We start from the raw sequence: 18,518 nt of genomic DNA on the forward strand, positions 1-18,518 counted from the left end.
CGCGACCTAGCGATGTCCGCAATGTGCGTGATGACGACAGGCGGGGAGGAGCGGTGACGAGCAGCGTGGAGTGGCGGTGAAGTCCGGAGCGCGGGGAAGAGCGGCGGCTCAGGTAAGGCAAAGGCAAAGGCAAGGCGGGAGGCGGAGGCAGGAGGCGGAGGCGGGAGTGCACCCAAGCCTTAAATGTTGCCCCCAGCCCCCTTCTGCCCAGGGCAACGCTGCCGCAATCCGGAAATGCTGCCCCCAGCCCCAGGCAACGCTGGGGCGGGCTGCTAGTGTTTCATAAAAACAAGATATTGGAATAAATTCCCAGCTTACACAGATAGCATTTCTCTTTGTTCTCACGTGATTATACCTCTGCCCGGAGTTCCTTCTGATGCATAAGCCTCAACAATGTTTACCGCAGTTGCCTGAGGAAAATCCCCCAGAGCTTGAAAATGTTTGATTTTTTCAGGGTCTTAGCATTAACGCTCTATATGATTTTCTCGGTCTCTCTTGCTCTCTAGCACTGCACAGAGATGCAAAGCATGAGACAGGGAGAACACAGAGAGGATAAGAGGGAACCACCAGTATAGCCTCTGCAGTGGATTAGAGATTAACTAAACCTTCACAGGAAGCGAGCAGGTTAACAAAGTTAGCACATGGGAGTTTCACACAGCGCAGTTCTGCAGGCTCTACTGGAAAGCTAGTGTTCATCAAGAAACTCATGGGTCCTGCAAATGGGTATCCATAGGAGTCTCCTTCTGTTCCAGGCCCAGCCTAACAGGATTAGACATAGCAATAGATGGTCATGTCTACAGTACGAGATGGTTCCAGAATTCAGAAAATCTTCTTGTTTTAAATGCGGGTGTGTGAGTGTTTCTGTGCTTTTTTTTTAATTCTCCTTTCTGAGAGTGCGGTGGATGATTCAGCCCTCTGGTGTCAGTCACTTTTTTTTTCCCTCGCTCCCCTTTGCCTCCTTCCTCATTTAAATGAGTTAAAGCCCCGCCCTCGTCAAGACTCGAAACAGTTGGCATTTAAGCAGACTGTGAGCTTTGCTAAGAGTCCCAGGCAATCGCTGGAGGAAGGGGAGGAATTTACAACAAAAAAGCACCGGAGGAAAAGGGGAAGCTGGATCCTGTGGCCGTCAACTCCCCTCTCCCCAACACTGTGATTTTCTTATTTTTATGTATATATTGTATTTTTTAAGTTATTGTTTCGAGAGTAAAATTAACGCAGACATGTCCACTGCCTTGATGTCGCTCACCATCTTTGACCTCAGCGAAGTTTTATGCAAGGTAAACAAAACTTTAAATGCACTTTGATCCCTAAACCTAGGATTTTTGTTTCATCTTAAACTGGACTGAGGGGTTTTACCGTTCTGTTTTTTATGTTAGCAGCGTGGACGTTCCGCCCACGACACGTCTACAGGAAGTTATGTGTTTATATATACAATTATATGTCGCCTTTCTATCGTTTCTAAGCGCTGTAACTGACTTGGTTGTCTTAACTCATAATGGTATAGGAGCCAGATTTCTTTGTGATACACAAACCATTAAAAAGTATCTTTAAGACGTAGAGACTGATACAGTCTGTGTCATACCTGAAATGAACAAGCATTTGCAGTGCAACAGGTCTCGCATTACTAAATGTTTCAGTTATTGGCATTGCATTATTATCAGCAACGCTAATAGCTCAAACTTTTACTAATGCGAGACCTATTGCATTGCAAATGCTTGTTTAATATTTGCTTGCATCTCATTAACTTGTGCACAGAACATATGTTCTCATTCAAACAGCAAACCAATAAGATTCTGTTGTACTTTTGATTTAAAAAAAACAGATACCCTTAAGCAGGCATCTCATCGGTTCAAGATACAAGTTAATTTTCCATAAGGGAGTATCCACTCCAGGTAAATCATATTGAAAGTTTGCATTAGATATGCTTTTCCCTTCTCCACATCATCGCTGTCTCTTTAGTAGGTGTCAAGGAGGGTTCCACGATTTCACTCCACTGATGTTTGTTGATCCTGGCAGAGAGAACCCCAGAGTTAGCAATACACTATTGTGTGGCGGCTCCCAGTGTAACTTTACATGCAGCATCAATCTTCTTGCTTTCGGAGATTTATCTCCAGTGCAATGCGTAAGTATTCTATTACATGCACTACCAAAGATTCTGGTGGCACATATCCCATAATAAAATTAATTAGTCCTACGTGACAGCTTCATCTTTTTTTTTAACCCTATGGGTGAGCACCCTAGACTTAATAGGGTCCTTAAAAGTTGGCTTTAGATCATGGCCACTTTATAAGGTGATGCTGCTTTAGCAATGACTTAATGATAGCCTGAGGTGTTTTATTGCAGTGAGGCACTTAGAGCAAAGGTCTTCAAACTAGAGGGCGGGTCCCCCTTGGGGGCCTTAAATGATCTCAGGGGGGCGCCTTACTCTGACCAATTAAAGCATCATACTTGTTTTAAGTGATAAAAAATGAGCGGCAGTAAGCCACTTTGTAATGGTCTATAACTAGCATCTGTTATTTATATTCTGAATGGGAATATGTGTAAAAGGTGTAACATAACTTAACGGCAATGTTTAAATATGTTTAGACATATTTAAACATTGTCAATTTAACAGATTGTGTAAAAATGAGGGGGGCCTGATTATGTCTCTTTTTAACACTGGGCACAGCATTTAGAAGTTTGAAGAACACTGATTTAGAGGATATATATCTAAGGCCGAGATAATTTGAGGATCTACCCAATAATTTTATACCTCCAACTGGTAATCTGGGTCATCTATATCCTGATCTTCTGGCAATGTGTGTGGGTCTTGGTCTCTCTCTAAAATTGCATGTATGTCTAGTGGCAAACGTGGAGGAGGAGTGTGCAACACTGTGCCGGGTTTGTTCTTCTCTGCAATAGAGTAAGCCCATAATTCCTCTGAAACCTACTCCTCAGTTGTTTGCTTCTTTATCCTTGGGGCATCTTTAGTCGAGGAAGGGGAGTTGTGCTAGTACCTGCCTAGTTGGGGGTCCCAGCGTACATTGCGCACTGCTTAGTAATTGATTGTTTACTGTCTTATCAGGTTGTTCACTGTTTTCTGAAGGAGATGCTGGTGTAGCGGGCATTAAAGGGTGCTCGACTTCAAAGCCTATTTCAGAAAGTAGTTTGCCATAAAGAATGATGTCTTGAGGACACACATAACCTGATAATAGAAAAGAAAAAAATCAGAGATGCAGTCTGAGTTCTGGTGCATTGAAAGTTTTAGGTATCACAAGTCACCTTGAAAATGAAATCATTTTTTCGAAGAAAAACAAGCTGTAATGTTTTGAGCACAATACCGAAGGGCAGGAATGTGCAGTTTATGAGATCTACAGATGGTCATTCTGCAAACCTATTTCGGTCTCAAACAAATACTTTGTGCTCACAAAGTTTTTCCCATGCTTCTCTTTAATGTACTGTTTATTTGGAGAAATGAATAATTGTTACTTACCTGTAAACAGGTGGTTCTCCAGTATTGGTGTCTCATAGATTCACATGCTTGAATATTCCCCGTCGTCGGAGTGGGAGTCCCACGGTAAATAAAATAGCAATAATATAATATAATATAGAGGCTCTGTTTCTGCTGGATTACTGTTCGCAGTCGTTTCTACTCCGGGATACCGGAATTTACAGGGTCCACCACAGATCATTGGAAGAAGTATGACGGTGATGATGCCATTGAGCAGCACGTCGGGCATGCATTTTGCCATGTCCCCGCCAGAAAGGATTCCGATGCTAAGTGGTTGAAGCGGATTGGGGACTGAAGGAAGCGCCGCTGCCCAAGTGTGTTTGTTGAACTTTGGGAGCAATTCTCTGACATTGCAGCACTATTGGCTTCCCCACTTCGTTTGCGATACTTACCAGAATTTTGCTGCTGCATGCTGGTACCTGTAGGCGCTAGGGCTCTAGCTGACCACAGGAAGAATATACAGTGTGACATTATCGACGTGGGAGTGGCTGCAGTCCGTGGATGAGGGGAAGACTGGACATTTTAACCTTCGCTCACACCCCTTCTTCCAACACTTTCACCCGGCGCTGAAGAGGCAGACACCGCCGAAATGCATCCGCCATCATGGGTGTCAGAACTTTACTCTGTGTGGGCAGTTTATTAAAAGCGCTTCCGAAAACCTCCTCAAGTGTGGCCTTTCCTCTTTTAGTGAAGGAGTCTGTTCGAGATACATATCCGCGTGGTCACCAGCGACGCGCATTAAAGGCTCCCGCTTTCTTAAGAGGCTCTGTTTCTGCTGGATTACTGTTCGCAGTCGTTTCTACTCCGGGATACCGGAATTTACAGGGTCCACCACAGATCATTGGAAGAAGTATGACGGTGATGATGCCATTGAGCAGCACGTCGGGCATGGATTTTGCCATGTCCCCGCCAGATAGGATTCCGATGCTAAGTGGTTGAAGCGGATTGGGGACTGAAGGAAGCGCCGCTGCCCAAGTGTGTTTGTTGAACTTTGGGGGCAATTCTCAGACATTGCAGCACTATTGGTTTCCCCACTTCGTTTGCGATACTTACCAGAATTTTGCTGCTGCATGCTGGTACCTGTAGGCGCTGGGGCTCTAGCTGACCACAGGAAGTATATGCAGTGTGACATTATCGACGTGGGAGTGGCTGCAGTCCGTGGATGAGGGAAGGCTGGACCTTTTAACCTTCGCTCACACCCCTTCTTCCAACACTTTCACCCGGCGCTGAAGAGGCAGACACCGCCGAAATGCATCCGCCATCATGGGTGTCAGAACTTTACTCTGTGTGGGCAGTTTATTAAAAGCGCTTCCGAAAACCTCCTCAAGTGTGGCCTTTCCTCTTTCAGTGAAGGAGTCTGTTCGAGATATATATATATATAATATATATATATATATATATGTAAAAACATAAAACCTGAAATATGTACCAGAAAAAGGCATAACCTGCCTACACATAATTCTACATAGGAGTGCATGGGAAAGGAAAAAACCATATGCAGCCTATCCTTGTCATTATGTTGGTCCAAACTGCAGCCAATCAGGCGACAGCAACCCTCTAGAACCTTCTCCTCAGAGCTCAGCACCTCAGATTTTGGAGCACAAAAGTGACCAAGAGTCTGTGAGGAGAAGAGAGCCTCTGAGGGGAGGAGGGAGGGTCGCATGTGAATCTATGAACGACACCAATACTGGAGAACCACCTGTTTACAGGTAAGTAACAATTGTTCTTCTCCAGTATTGGGGTGTCTTTCATAGATTCACATGCTTGAATATAGAATAGATAGCAGTCAGTACCAAAGAAAGTTTCCAGAGTTACAAAGCATAAGAAAAGACTGAGAATCATATGTATAGAGTACAAATATATATCAAACAGTCAATAATTACTTGGAAACTAATAGGAGGAGGGTAGAACAGAGGCTCACCTTATTGAAAAAGATTACGAAGCACAGCTTGTCCTACTGCGGTATCCGCTTCATTCATGGCACTCAGACAGTAGTGTTTCGTGAACGTGTGCCTGCTGGACCACGTGGCTACCCTGCAAATCTGATGCCGCGGGACACCGGCAAATAAGGCAGTAGAGGACGCCATTGATCTGGTAGAGTGGGCCCTCACCGAAACTTGCAAAGGTTTACCTGCCTTCTGATGGCAGAAAGTAATAGCCGAAGACACCCAACGGGCTATAGTAGGTTTGGTAACTGGACGCCCTTCGTGAAAACGTCCATAAGCCACGAAGAGTTGGTCAGACTTGCGGAACTGGGCCGTTCTGCTGATGTAGAACTTCAAGCACCGTTTAATGTCCAAGGAGTGCAAGCTTTGTTCCGCAGGAGACTGCGGGTTAGCAAAGAAAGTCTTCAGAATAACAGGTTCATTGATGTGGAACTCTGAAGGTACTTTAGGAAGAAAAGTAGGGTTAGTGCGAAGCAGCACACAATCCGATTGAAACTGGAGAAAGGTGGATTGATCGTAAATGCATGAATGTCACTTACTCGACGCGAAGACGTCAATGCAAGGAGAAGAGCAACCTTCCAGGTGATATATTTGAGGTCAGCTCTATGTATTGGTCGGAACCCAATGCAGGCTACATCCACTGCACAATCAATCAATTCTTCGGATGTTCTTTCTCCTTCCTGAAGAAGCTGTAATGCTTCCGCCTTGGAAGCATCCGGGAGTAACGCCACATAGGCGGACATATCTGCCCAAACTTGACAGTCATATCGACCCAAGATGGCCATTGCATTAGCCACCCTCACAGTAGTGGAAGACATCGATGAAAACTTGCGCCCTATAGCATCAAGGCGACGGCCCTCCCGATCCGGAGGAGCTGTAATAGTAGATGCAGGATTCCGGGATCCCCTCTGAGCTGTCTGTGTAACAACGGAATCTGGCTTCCGCTGGCCAATGAGGCATGCTGAAGATCCGACCGGCGCCTTATATTTCTTTTCTAACCGTGGCAATTGGGCCGGCAAAGAATTTGGCGTCTTCATGATTTTCACCCCTTCAGCCCAGATGAAATCTATAATTGGAACAGTATGAATCTGTTTGAATTGTTGGCTCTTGAAATCATAAAGGAAACAATCTTCCTCTCTTTGGACTCGTGGTAACTTAAAACGCTGAGCCGCCCTATCCATCAATTGATGGAAGCTTGCAATATCCACCGGAGGAGAATCCCCTGGCGTCACCTGAGATGGGGATGGTGTCTGTGCCCGATAGCCGTCCCACTCCGCCATCTGATCATCACCATCCACATCTGTAACCTCTCCATCTTCTCGTTCCAGAGAGTTCTCCTCGTCATCATCAGGATACACAGTTGCGTGTACTTGAATTGATGTGTGTCGCTGAATGGTAGCAGGCGGTGAAGGTACTGAAGGAGCAGCTGACGGCTCCGTAATTGGGGTTAAGACTGATGGAACTGTAGGTACTTGTGGTGATGGCGGGAAACGCCGATTATAGTCGTCCAACATAGTTTGGAGGTTTGAAATCAGCGACAAAGGCAACATCGCAGCTGGCATTCGAGTCTGAACCTCATCATGTTGGCTATACTGCTCCTCCTCATCATTACTGAACTCCTGACACTTTATAATTAAATCTGACGGACTTCGAGCCTCCGTAAAAGCTTCATGCACATCCTCTTCAGACTCCTGATCTGAGTCTGTAGCAAACAAAGGCGAGGGTGGTTGAGCCATACCCCCTTCAGGAAAAGTTGCAACCTTGTCCGACTTGCTGGAATGTAGGGGCAACAAAGGTAGCGAGGCAAATGTAGATGGTACTGTCTTTCCTACATTTTCAGACTCCTTTGTCGATGGCAATCCTTCCGTCGACGGTGCTGTCGGAGGCATAGACGGTGCTACGGTCTTTTTCGACGAAACCGTCGTCGACGGTGACCACGTAGTCGACGGCAATGGTCCGACGATGGAACCTTCGTCGACGTAGATGTCGAAGGAACCTTCGTTTTCATCTTCTTCGTCGACGGGACAGTCGTTGACGGGACAGTTGTCGACGGAACACTCGTCGACGGAACACTCGTCGACGGAACACTCATCGACGGAACACTCATCGACGGAACACTCGTCGACGGAACACTCGTCGACGGAACACTCATCGACGGAACACTCATCGACGGAACACCCATCGACGGAACACTCGTCGTCGAAGGCGGCGACGAAACCAACATCTTTACACCCTTCGTCGACGATAATCGAACTGTCGACGGCGGAGGTTTCTTCGTCGACGACGATGAAATTGGGATAATCGACGACACAGTATTAGAACTGAGAATGACCTTCATCGACGACGTCGACGAAAGGGCTGTAGACGACCCAGAAGCAAGCGTCGTTACCGTTGTCGTCGATTTCAAACCAGAGACAGCAAATCTCGTTGACGGAACTGTAGACGACACCGTCATCGACAGAAAGTCAGTTTTCTTCACAGAAAAACTTAAAGAAGATGCAGCAGGAGCCTGAGAGCCAGGTCTCGTGGGCCCAGAAGTGGTGAAGACACCGCAGTGGCCAAGGTAAGAGACATCCTCTTCTTTTTTAAATATGGAGAAGGCAACTCCTGCACACTACCACGCTTGGAGGCTGCTTGGGAATGGCCAGAAACAAGACTTTCAGCATCAGAAAGTACATTATCTTTATCTTTAAGTCTTTGTAGCCAGAGGAGTAAACGGCCTTCCCTGTCCTTTAAAGTCTTTGTGGAGAAAGTTCTACAGAACTTACAGCTCCCCACCTCATGGTCCGGGTAAAGACAGTAAATAAACTTACTGTGTGGGTCCTCAGAAAGAAGTCTTAGCTTTCCACAGGATGAACAAGCTCTGAAAAGAGACTTCTTACTTGTAGACATGTTGAAGAACCAGGAAAACAGAGCAGAGCTCAGGGAGACTCCCTTACACACGACATGCGGTAGAAAATCTGAGGTGCTGAGCTCTGAGGAGAAGGTTCTAGAGGGTTGCTGTCGCCTGATTGGCTGCAGTTTGGACCAACATAATGACAACGATAGGCTGCATATGGTTTTTTCCTTTCCCATACAATCCTATGTAGAATTATGTGTAGGCAGGTTATGCCTTTTTCTGGTACATATTTCAGGTTTTATGTTTTTACACATATATATATATATATTATATTATATTATATTATTGCTATTTTATTTACCGTGGGACTCCCACTCCGACGACGGGGAATATTCAAGCATGTGAATCTATGAAATACACCCCAATACTGGAGAACATAGGATGACAAATTAACAATGCCGACCACTTAAATAATGCACATATGTTACTACTTAATGATAAGGTGAGATTAAGCTTCTAGAAGTCAACAGCAATACGATAGGTTCTGTGTGTTGGTCTTCCATTGTTTCCATTATAGTCCTTCCAACTTTTTAGTTATGTAAAATTGCAGAAATACCTGTATTTTCAAAAGCTGAGGAGGTGAGGGAGCTTTGAAGTTCTTTTCCTACAGCTGGTACATCCACTGTGTGTATGTCAAGAGCTTCCTTGAAAAGAAAATAATTAACTTAAGATGCTTGGTTATCGGATTTTAAATGGTCAACATAAACAAACATCAAAATGGCTGTGCAATTCAATATCTGTTAAATGAGAGAAATTCACATAGTGCTCCTATGTGCTAACTTCAAAGGTGTTTTTAATGTTGTCTAATAAACGATGCAAAGTATGCAAACAGGCTAACTCAGACAAACACGATAATAAGAACTACCACAATACAGAAGAATAGCCACCAATATGGTTGAAATACGAGAGCACATTTCACATACATACTAAGAACGCTTAAATTGTGAAAATGTGTAATCTCAATTCCTAAAAGAAAAAAAAAACGAGCCTTCAAATCAGGTGAGTGGTACGCAACGTGCTGCTGTCCAAATGGCAAATCCGTTGTTTCACTTTCAGCTAATTCAACCATTCAGTGCATTTACAAGTTTCACTTCAAGTTATGAACTCAAGGGGTAACAACCACATTCTCTAAGTGTTTAATTGTGCACTGATAAATGTTAAATTCAAATAGAAAATATGTAGTGCCTGCTTTAAAACAACACTGAGAAATAATACACTTGATTTTTTTTTTAAATAGTTCTCTTTATCAACTTGTAGTATGTTTTGTAAGGATGTAGCCATTACAAGTAGCCTCACAAGAGTAATTACTCCACACAGTGAACATAGAATATAGCAAATGAAATGCATAGAACGCCACCACATTAATAAAAAAGCTTCTACTGTTATGTTGAGCGTTCTAAGAAAAAGAAATGAGGCTTAAGCTCTGTTTGCCTTATTGAAGACGATTGCAGAATAACAGTGTGTTCCTGTTCCAAAATCTGATAATTGATGTTTATCAGTATGAACAATAAAAAAAATTAAATTATGTTTAGACTATACCAAGGAGTTTAAAACACACAGGTATGACAATATAAAATGGAGTTAAAATTAGATTAGAGCAACAAGACACAATTACACATTAAAAAATACTATCTCCCAGTTGGATGGGTGGACCTGCATGAATTATTCATTGCCTCCAAAAATCAACGCTACCTTCCTTCTGCGATACATTAACAGGCAAATCTATGAATTTAACAATGAAAGTACAGACTCTGCAAAGTTAACAAACATGCATACACAACCGTATCTATTAAGTACCGGTTAAACTCTGCATTTAGGAGCCAAACTCTCCAGGAAATTAATTTATAATAAATACAAAAGGAATGTGTTAAATATTTTTTACCCAGTATGCAAAAGCAACAGCAGACTAACTTTTTGTAAACATTTTATTGCAGTAATGGAGAAGGTAGAGTAGATACTTATATAGAATGTTTTCAGTCATAGGTACTGTTAAATATCTGGAAGAAGGAACTGACAAAGACCCTAATTTATTAATCAGCAATGACTGAAAATGAAGAGAAAAGCTATTCATCTTAACGAAATAACTGTTTTAAATTCAAGAATGACGTTTTCATAAACTATTTAACTGCAAGTTCGTAATGAGTAAGTTAGGTATAAACATAGCAAGTAAAAAGGCAGTAAACATATTAAAAAGATCATTAAAATGGGAGCCCTTACTATAATTTAACGTCTTAACTAAGGTGGTTGTGTGAAGCGTAAGCTATAAGGTGGCTGGGATACAACCGTAGTGACATGCAGAAATATATTTTCTGGTATCGCTGTTAAAACAATATGGTTATGTTTTTGTTATATTAACAAAAAACACCAGAGCACATCATATTTGAGTTACTCTCATCCTCCGTGTAATCCGCACTCTTCACTCAATATTCTTTTATTAGAGAATTCCCAAACAATAAGAATCACGTAGTGTAGATCAATCTGTTTTTATTCCTTCATAAAACACAGTGTTCCACAGCCGACGTGCGTTTCGCCCTATCAGGGCTTCCTCAAAGCTACAAATCATATATAAAGAATGACTTGTAAGAAAACAAGTTACTTACCTGTAACTGTAGTTCTCCAGTATTGGAATCTTTCATAGATTCACATGCCTGAATTATTCCCCGTCATCGAGATGGGAGTCTCCGGTACATAAAAAAGCAATGCATAGCAGTATAGCAAACTGAAAAGAGGCCTAGGCGCATTTTCCTTTTGCAACCCATAGCCTTCGTTATGTAAAAAAGGCCCAAACGTTTCCCTGAACCAATCAGCTGTCCTCAACCGCAAGAACACTCCTGAGAGAACCTCTTGCCAATCAGATTTTCGGGCACTTGTGCATACCAAACACTTGTCGTGCCAAATCCAAGGTGAGCCTCTCAGGGGAGCAGGGTGGGTGCATGTGAATCTATGAAAGCTTCCAATACTGGAGAACTACAGTTACAGGTAAGTAACTTGTTTTCTTGCTCCAGTATTGGAACTTTCATAGATTCACATGCTTGAATTAGAATAGTAAGCAGTAACATCACAAAGCACATTTGTTCCTTATATTTCAACCTTGTGCAACACAACTTGTACATTATAAAGCTTAGTACAGTATCATAAATGGGACTTTGTAAACAAGACAAAAAAAAAAAAAAAAGGATGGAGGGATGTAAAAAAGGCTCACCGTTACTGGATGATCCTTCTCAGCACCCCTTCTCCCACCGCCGCTTCTGTCTCTGCGGCTCCTTCCAAGCAGTAGTGCTTGGTAAATGAGTGTGTAGATGCCCAGGTCGCTGCTCTGCAGAAATCCTGTATAAGCACTCCTGCAAATAACGCCGTGGACGTGGACACTGATCTCGTCGAATGAGCATGAACTCCCCAGCAGCTTGATGACAGTAAACAATTGCACTGGAAATCCATCTGGCAATTCCACGTTTTGATAAAGGAAAACCTTTCCTGGGTGCACTGAAGGCGACAAAGCTGTGAAGATTTTCGAAAACCTTTGGTTTCTTTAAGATAGAACTTGCGACATCTCTGAACGTCTAATGAATGTAAGACTCTTTCCGCCACTGTTGTTAGTAGAGGAAAGAAACATTTCAACACCAAAGGCTCATTCAAATGGAATTCAGTAGGCACTTTAGGAATACATCTTGGATTAGTCCTCAGAATCATTGTGTCCTCTTTTCACTGAAAAAAAGGGCCTCGAATCGTAAGAGCTTGTAGTTCCTCCTAGCTGAAGTTAGAGCGAGGAGAAGCACCACTTCCCAAGATAAAAATTTAAGGTCCGCTCTGTGTATGGGTTTAAAAGGTTGTTTCATCAATTGAGACCATACTATGTTGGGATTCCAGAGCGGTGGCGGAGGTTTTATTGGAGGGAAAACCCTGAATAATCCCTTCATAAACTGCTTGATGATCCTGGCTGACCATAAGGAAGGGCCTGATGCAGATCTTCTGTATCGAGATATTGCAGCTAAATGCACTTTTAAAGAAGCGTGAGCTAATCCAGACTTTGCTAATAGCAAGATGTATGAAATGATTTCATGAGGTGCCGCCGTCAGAGGATGGGTACCATACCGTTGACACCAGAGACAAAACTTCTTCCACTTCATCCTGTAGGTTTTGTTTGTGCTCTCTGCCCTAGCCTTTGATAGGATGCTTCTGGACTCCTGCGAAATATTCAGATGCTGGAACTCACAGTGCTCAGGAGAAAGGCTGCTAAGTGCAAGGATTTCGGGTCCGGATGGAGCACTTGTCCCTGGGACATTGTCAGGAGTGATGGTATCAGCTGGAGTCGAATAGGTTGCGCTTCTGACAGCAGCAGAAGCTCCGCTAACCAGTGCTGTCTGGGCCACCAAGGGGCTATCAGGATCAGCCTGCACGGTTCTTTCTTTATTTTCCTGAGGACCCTTGGCAGGAGGGGAATCGGGGTAAAAGCGTAGGCAAAGACATCGAGCCATGCCATTGAAAACGCATTCCCCAGGATCCCCCCTGGGGAAGCCAGCTTACGAAGCACCGGCATTTCTTGTTCTCCCTTGTGGCGAAGAGGTCCAGTGTTGGTTTGCCCCATGTCCTAAAAATGCTTTCCAGGACTCCCTGGTCCAACTCCCATTCGTGGCAGGAAGTTTTGAGCCTGCTGAGAGTTTCTGCCTTGGTGTTCTGATCCCCTGGTAGGTGTTCTGCAGACATGGATATTCCTTGTTGTAGAGCCCATTTCCATATGTTCTGCGCTTCTTGAGAAAGGGAGAGAGATCTTGTCCCTCCCTGCTTGTTTAAGTAGTGCATCGCAGTCGTGTTGTCTGTTCTTATCAACACGGACGAACTTCTGATCCATGGCAGGAAAGCCAGCAACGCGAGGCGCACTGCCATTAGTTCCAGCAAGTTGATATGTAGTTCTTGTTCTTTTTGAGGTCTTGCAGAAGTGCCCCCCCATTCTTCCAGGGATGCATCTGTAGTCACTACCAATGGAGCTGGAGCCGTGAGAAATGAGACTCCTTGAGAGACGTTTTGCTGTTGTGTCCACCACGCTGCTGCCTGCAGCATGACCGGTGTCACTCGCACCACATCCTCAAAGGACCCCTATGCTTGACGCCATTGGAGGTCGAGCTGTTCTTGTAACGGCCGCATTCTTAATCTGCAGTGAGGCACAAGGGGAATGCAAGATGACATTATCCCCAGCAATGAGTTGTATCTGCGTACTGAAAAATCCTCTCTTTTTAGAAATCTCTAGAAGTGGGGCACTATTTTTTGTTGTCTTTCTGTGGAGGGGAACACTTTGTTTTCCTCCGTGTCTAAGATTGCTCCCAGAAAAGTTATCTGTTTCTTTGGTTGAAGGGATGATTTTTTCTCGTGCAGAGTGAATCCCAGCTTGGTGGACAAGTCTATGCACGCCCCCGTTGACACCCTGGTTAGTGCTTCTGTTGGTGCTTTGACTAACCAGCCGTCTGGGTAAGGAAAAACCTGATGTTTCTGTTTCCTTAAAACAGCCGCCACTGGAGCCAGGCATTTTGTGAACACACTTGGGGCTGATTTGAGGCCAAAAGGCCATACCTTGAATTGGTAATGTTCCTCGGCCACCATGAAACGAAGGTACTGCGTGTGTGCAGGATGGATTGGGACGTGAAAGAACGCGTCATTGTAAGTCCAAGGTGGTCATATGATCCTCCGGGTTTAAAAGTAGAAGGATGTCCTGTAGGGAAATCCTCCAGAATGACTGTTTTTTTGGATATATATTCAGGGATCTGAGATCCAGAATAGGACGCCATTGAAGGATGTTTTTCCTGACTAGAAAAAATCGGGAGTAAAATCCTTCTCCTTTCTGAGAATTCGGTACCGGTTCTATTGCTCCCTTTCGGAGCATTGTCCGAATCTCCTTCCGGATTTGATGCAAATGATTGACCTTGTGATGTATCGGTGGCGTCCGAGGGGGTGTCTGAAGAAATTCTAGAGTGTGGCCGAATCGAATAATGTTGAGGACCCAACGGTCCGTGGTTATTATTTGCCAATTGTGAAGAAACCTGGAAATCTTTCCACCCGGGGGAACATACCGTCTCAGTGTATCCGGTGTGATCAGCATTCGCAAGTTGTCATTGTCGTCGGGCGTTTTCCTTACCCTGAAGACCTCCTCTACCTCTTGGAGCAGATTTGGAATAACCGTCTGATTGTCGCTGTGTGTACTGCTGACGGTAGGGTTGAGAAGTGGAGGTATAAGAAGAATATCTCCCTTGTTGATATCCTCCTCTGTATGATGCTTGGCCCCTACCCTTAGAGCCACGAAAAGGAACCTTTCTGTATTGCAGAGTTCCCAAAGCTTTGGCAGTATCAGTGTCTTTCTTGATACTCTGCAGCGCGTCATCCACGTGCTTGCCGAATAAGTCTTCGTCGTTGAACGGAAGATCCAAGATTTTATTCTGGACCTCCGGTCTGAATGCCGTAGCCCTTAACCACCCTTGTCTGCGCAGCACCGCCGCTCCTTCTAGAGATCTGAAAGCTGTAGTCGCTATATCCATAGCGCAGTCTCTGATTTCCGCCGAAGTTCTTTCCCCCGCCAGAAAAATCTTTCTGGCTTCTCTGCATTCGGCACGTGGTCAATATAAGGTGACAGGTCACACCACATTTGCCTGTCGTACCTTCCCAGAATGGCTACAGCATTTACGGCCTTTACGAACAGAGCTGACATCGAGGAAAATCTCTTCCCTGCGTTGTCCAGCCTACTTCCTTCTCTGTCCTGGGGTGCTGATGGGTTTCTTTCTTGATTTCTGCTCCGCTGCTTGTGTATCACCGAATCCGGTTTGGGGTGACCCAAAAGGCAGACTGGGGCATCTGCCAGTGCTTTATACTTTTTGTCTAATCTCGCAAGTACTGGGGTCACTGTAGCTGGTGATTCCCTCACCTTTAGGCCTTCCTCCCAAAAATGACTCACAATCGGCAAAGATCGAACCGATTTGCGATAGGTTTCTTTAAAGTCATATAAGAACCATTCAGCCAAATCCTCCGTCATGGAAAGCGAGAATCTTTTACTGGCCCTTTCCATCAGTTTATGAAACCCCCCAATGTCCTCTGGTGGGGAATCCACGGGTTGCGGTGAAGGGGACAAAGGTGAAGGATTGAGGTAATCGTCCCACTCCTTGCTAGGATCTGTAATCTCCCCCATCCTCATGTTACTCATCAGTAGTGTTGGGAGGTCTCGATGGCGGAGACTTAGGCAAAGGCTCTTGTAAAATCTCTCGTCTGCGCACCGGCGTACCCGGTACAGAGCGTGGCCGAGGTGTAACGTCAGGGATTTCCTTAGACGTTTGAGGTGTAGGATATCTTCTTCTATAATCTTCCAGCATGGATTGAAGATCTCTCAATAAAGAAGAGGGCACACTTGTCATCTCTTCTCGTTGTTCCTGGTGGTGGTGATGTTGGGGATGACTCTGAAAATCCTCATACTCCTCTTGTGAGTCTTCCTGGTACTTAACCTTTAGTTGAGATGGGCTGCTAGCATACCCGAAAGGACCACCATCATCCTCTTCCTCCATATCTTCTTCCTCCAGAAGGTGAGAAGGAACCAATGGTGATACCTTACTGGGCGCCATAACTTCTGGCGTTGTTTTCCAGGCCCAAAAACATTTCTCCGGTGTTTTTTCCGTCGTCGACGAGCCAGTCGACGAGATTGACGTCGCCGCTGTTGACTAAATCATAACCGTCGATGCTATCGTAGATGTTGTCGTCGTCGACGGTCCCATGGTCGATGTCGTCGTCGCCCGTCGACAACATGGTCGTCTGCCTTTGTCGACGAAGTTCTCGTCGTCGATGTCGTCGGCGGCGGAAGCGTCGACGGCAATACAACCTTTACCTCAGTTTTCGTCGACGACGATGGTGTTTTCGTCGACAATGATGTTCTCCTCGTCGACGTCGCAGATTTTTTCACCTCAGAAGGTGTAGAAAAAGATTTTTTGATGTTAATTTTTACCTTCGGAGGAGATTTCGACGGCTCTGATGAAGTCTTCATAGTCTGTTTCTCCTCTGAAGCATGACCCTTCTTCTCCTTAGACTTTCCTGAAGGAGATTTTGAGGGACTGCGACCCAAAAACCCTGGTATGGTCTTTTAGGGTTTTTTTTTGGCCTCTCACCTGAGGTATGAGCCTGTGGAGATCTGCTCCTCTTGAGATCTCCTGGATGATGTTGACTCCTCCTCACTGTCACTTGAGAGGATTTCCTTCCTGGCCTTCACCTTCTGGAGCCAGAGTAGAAGCCTTCCTTCACGATCTCTAAAGGTCTTATTGGAGAAAGTGCGACAAATCTTACACTCCTTCGCCTGATGATCTGGGCAAAGGCAATATATACAGTCTTCATGAGGATCATCTGTATAAAGCCTTTTCTTAGAGCAGGTGGCACAAGCTCTAAATAAGCTCTTCTACTCCTTGTCAGCCATGGTAGAAGAAATAGAGAAGTTTCCAAGAACTCAATCTAGATAAACGGGAACCCCCAAATTCCAGTCAAAGAGTATAAAATGAAGATTGTGAGCAGAGCTCAAAGGAGACTCCCTAGCACAACGTGCGGTAGAACATCTGAGGGGCAAGAGGTTCTCCCAGGAGTGTTCTAGAGGGTGAGGACAGCAGATTGGTTCAGGGAAAAGTTTGGGCCTTTTTTACATAACGAAGGCTATGGGTTGCAAAAGGGAAATGGGCCTAGGCCTCTTTTCAGTTTGATATACTGCTATGCATTGCTTTTTTATGTACCGGAGACTCCCGTCTCGACAACGGGGAGTAATTCAGGTATGTGAATCTATGAAAGTTCCAATACTGGAGTAATCTAAATGTCCATATGATATACAAAATAGACATATTTACATCTATATAAATATGTGTAGACATCGCTTGTTACACAAAGTGTACTGCAAGAGACCATCAACCACCAAGACATCCATTCACAACATATATGTGCCAAGCCTCTGCTTCAATTCATAGGCCAATAATTTCCTCCAAGTGTAAATAGTGATGCACACAAAAAAGAAGAAGGATAGAACAGCCACCACGTGTCAAAGCCAAGACCTAAGCTTTCAGGTGTTTGTCTTAACGGACAAACAAGCAATGGTGAGTTAAAAACATTCGAAGGTGAGCTCACCTACAACCAGCATTTTGGATATTGGACAACAATCAGGTTGAAGGGCCGTGTGCACTGTGGTTGTGCCGACATGTAAGCTCGAGTAAGTACGACCCAGGCTTAAACTTATATTGAAAAACTTCAATAGCGAGTGTCTTCATATTTTTAAGTATGTATATTTATTTTACATTTCATAATGTTTGATTCTATTCCTTTTTTAACTGCACAGCGTTTTTAATATTTGCGAACAGAAGTGTTTTGGTTGTTACTACGTTTATCAGAAGGCTATACTTTTGTCTTTAAAGATGGCTACTTCGCTGATGTCTGACTTTACTTTCTGCTTTATGCAAACGTGCCATTATGCATTGAGCATTTTTGTATTGCCATTGTGCAAGCGCATACAAATGTATTTTTTTTTATTCATCACACACCCTCTCATCCTCTCACTCTCACAAACCCTCACCCATTGTCACACCCTCACCCACCCTCACCCTCACACCCTCACTCACCCTCACCCCCCCTCATCCTCACCCCCCCTCACAACCCTCTCACCCTCACTCAGCCTCACACCCTCACACACTCACCCTCACACCCCCTCACTCACCCTCACACCACTCAGTGCTACAACACATATGTGTGTGTAGGTGCAAATGCAATGTTCTTGGATTTTCGTCACAATAAAATACACTGAACATAATCTTCACAAAATTTATTTACAAACGTTTAAGCTATTGCCATTATAAATTACAATAACTTTTATTTAAGTATTAATTATTTACAAAATTAAAAGCCATTGTTATTTGTAATATCAATACATCTAAGTCACGTAAATACAACACACATTGCATTACAAATGCTACAGGTGTCACATTTGCGAAAGTTAAAAATTTTGACATTGTAACTGACAAAGCTATTAATTTTGCTATTTTCAAAACCAACACATGAATAAAAAAAGTGTCATTTACAATACCAATCGCTCAAACTTTCCTAATGCGAAAAGTTAAAAGTATGGGCATTGTAAATCACAAAACAAAAAAATAAAATGTCATTTAGAAAACAAATAGCTCAAACTTTCCTA

At 44.0% G+C, this 18,518-nt stretch overlaps 1 protein-coding gene across 2 annotated transcripts in view; it reads right to left on the bottom strand.

The window, feature by feature from the left end:
• The window catches only part of MGA (MAX dimerization protein MGA), a 949,809-nt gene that overhangs the window by 680,999 nt on the left and 250,292 nt on the right, over positions 1–18,518 (bottom strand). For both annotated transcript variants that reach the window (XM_078659651.1, XM_078659650.1), the window contains exon 4: positions 8,892–8,979. In XM_078659651.1, coding sequence (XP_078515777.1) covers positions 8,892–8,979 — 88 coding nt within the window. The remainder of the gene's footprint in view (positions 1–8,891; positions 8,980–18,518) is intronic.

The sequence above is a fragment of the Lissotriton helveticus genome, chromosome 9 (genome assembly GCF_964261635.1).
Source record: "Lissotriton helveticus chromosome 9, aLisHel1.1, whole genome shotgun sequence".
In the NCBI taxonomy this organism is placed as follows: Eukaryota; Metazoa; Chordata; class Amphibia; order Caudata; family Salamandridae; genus Lissotriton; species Lissotriton helveticus.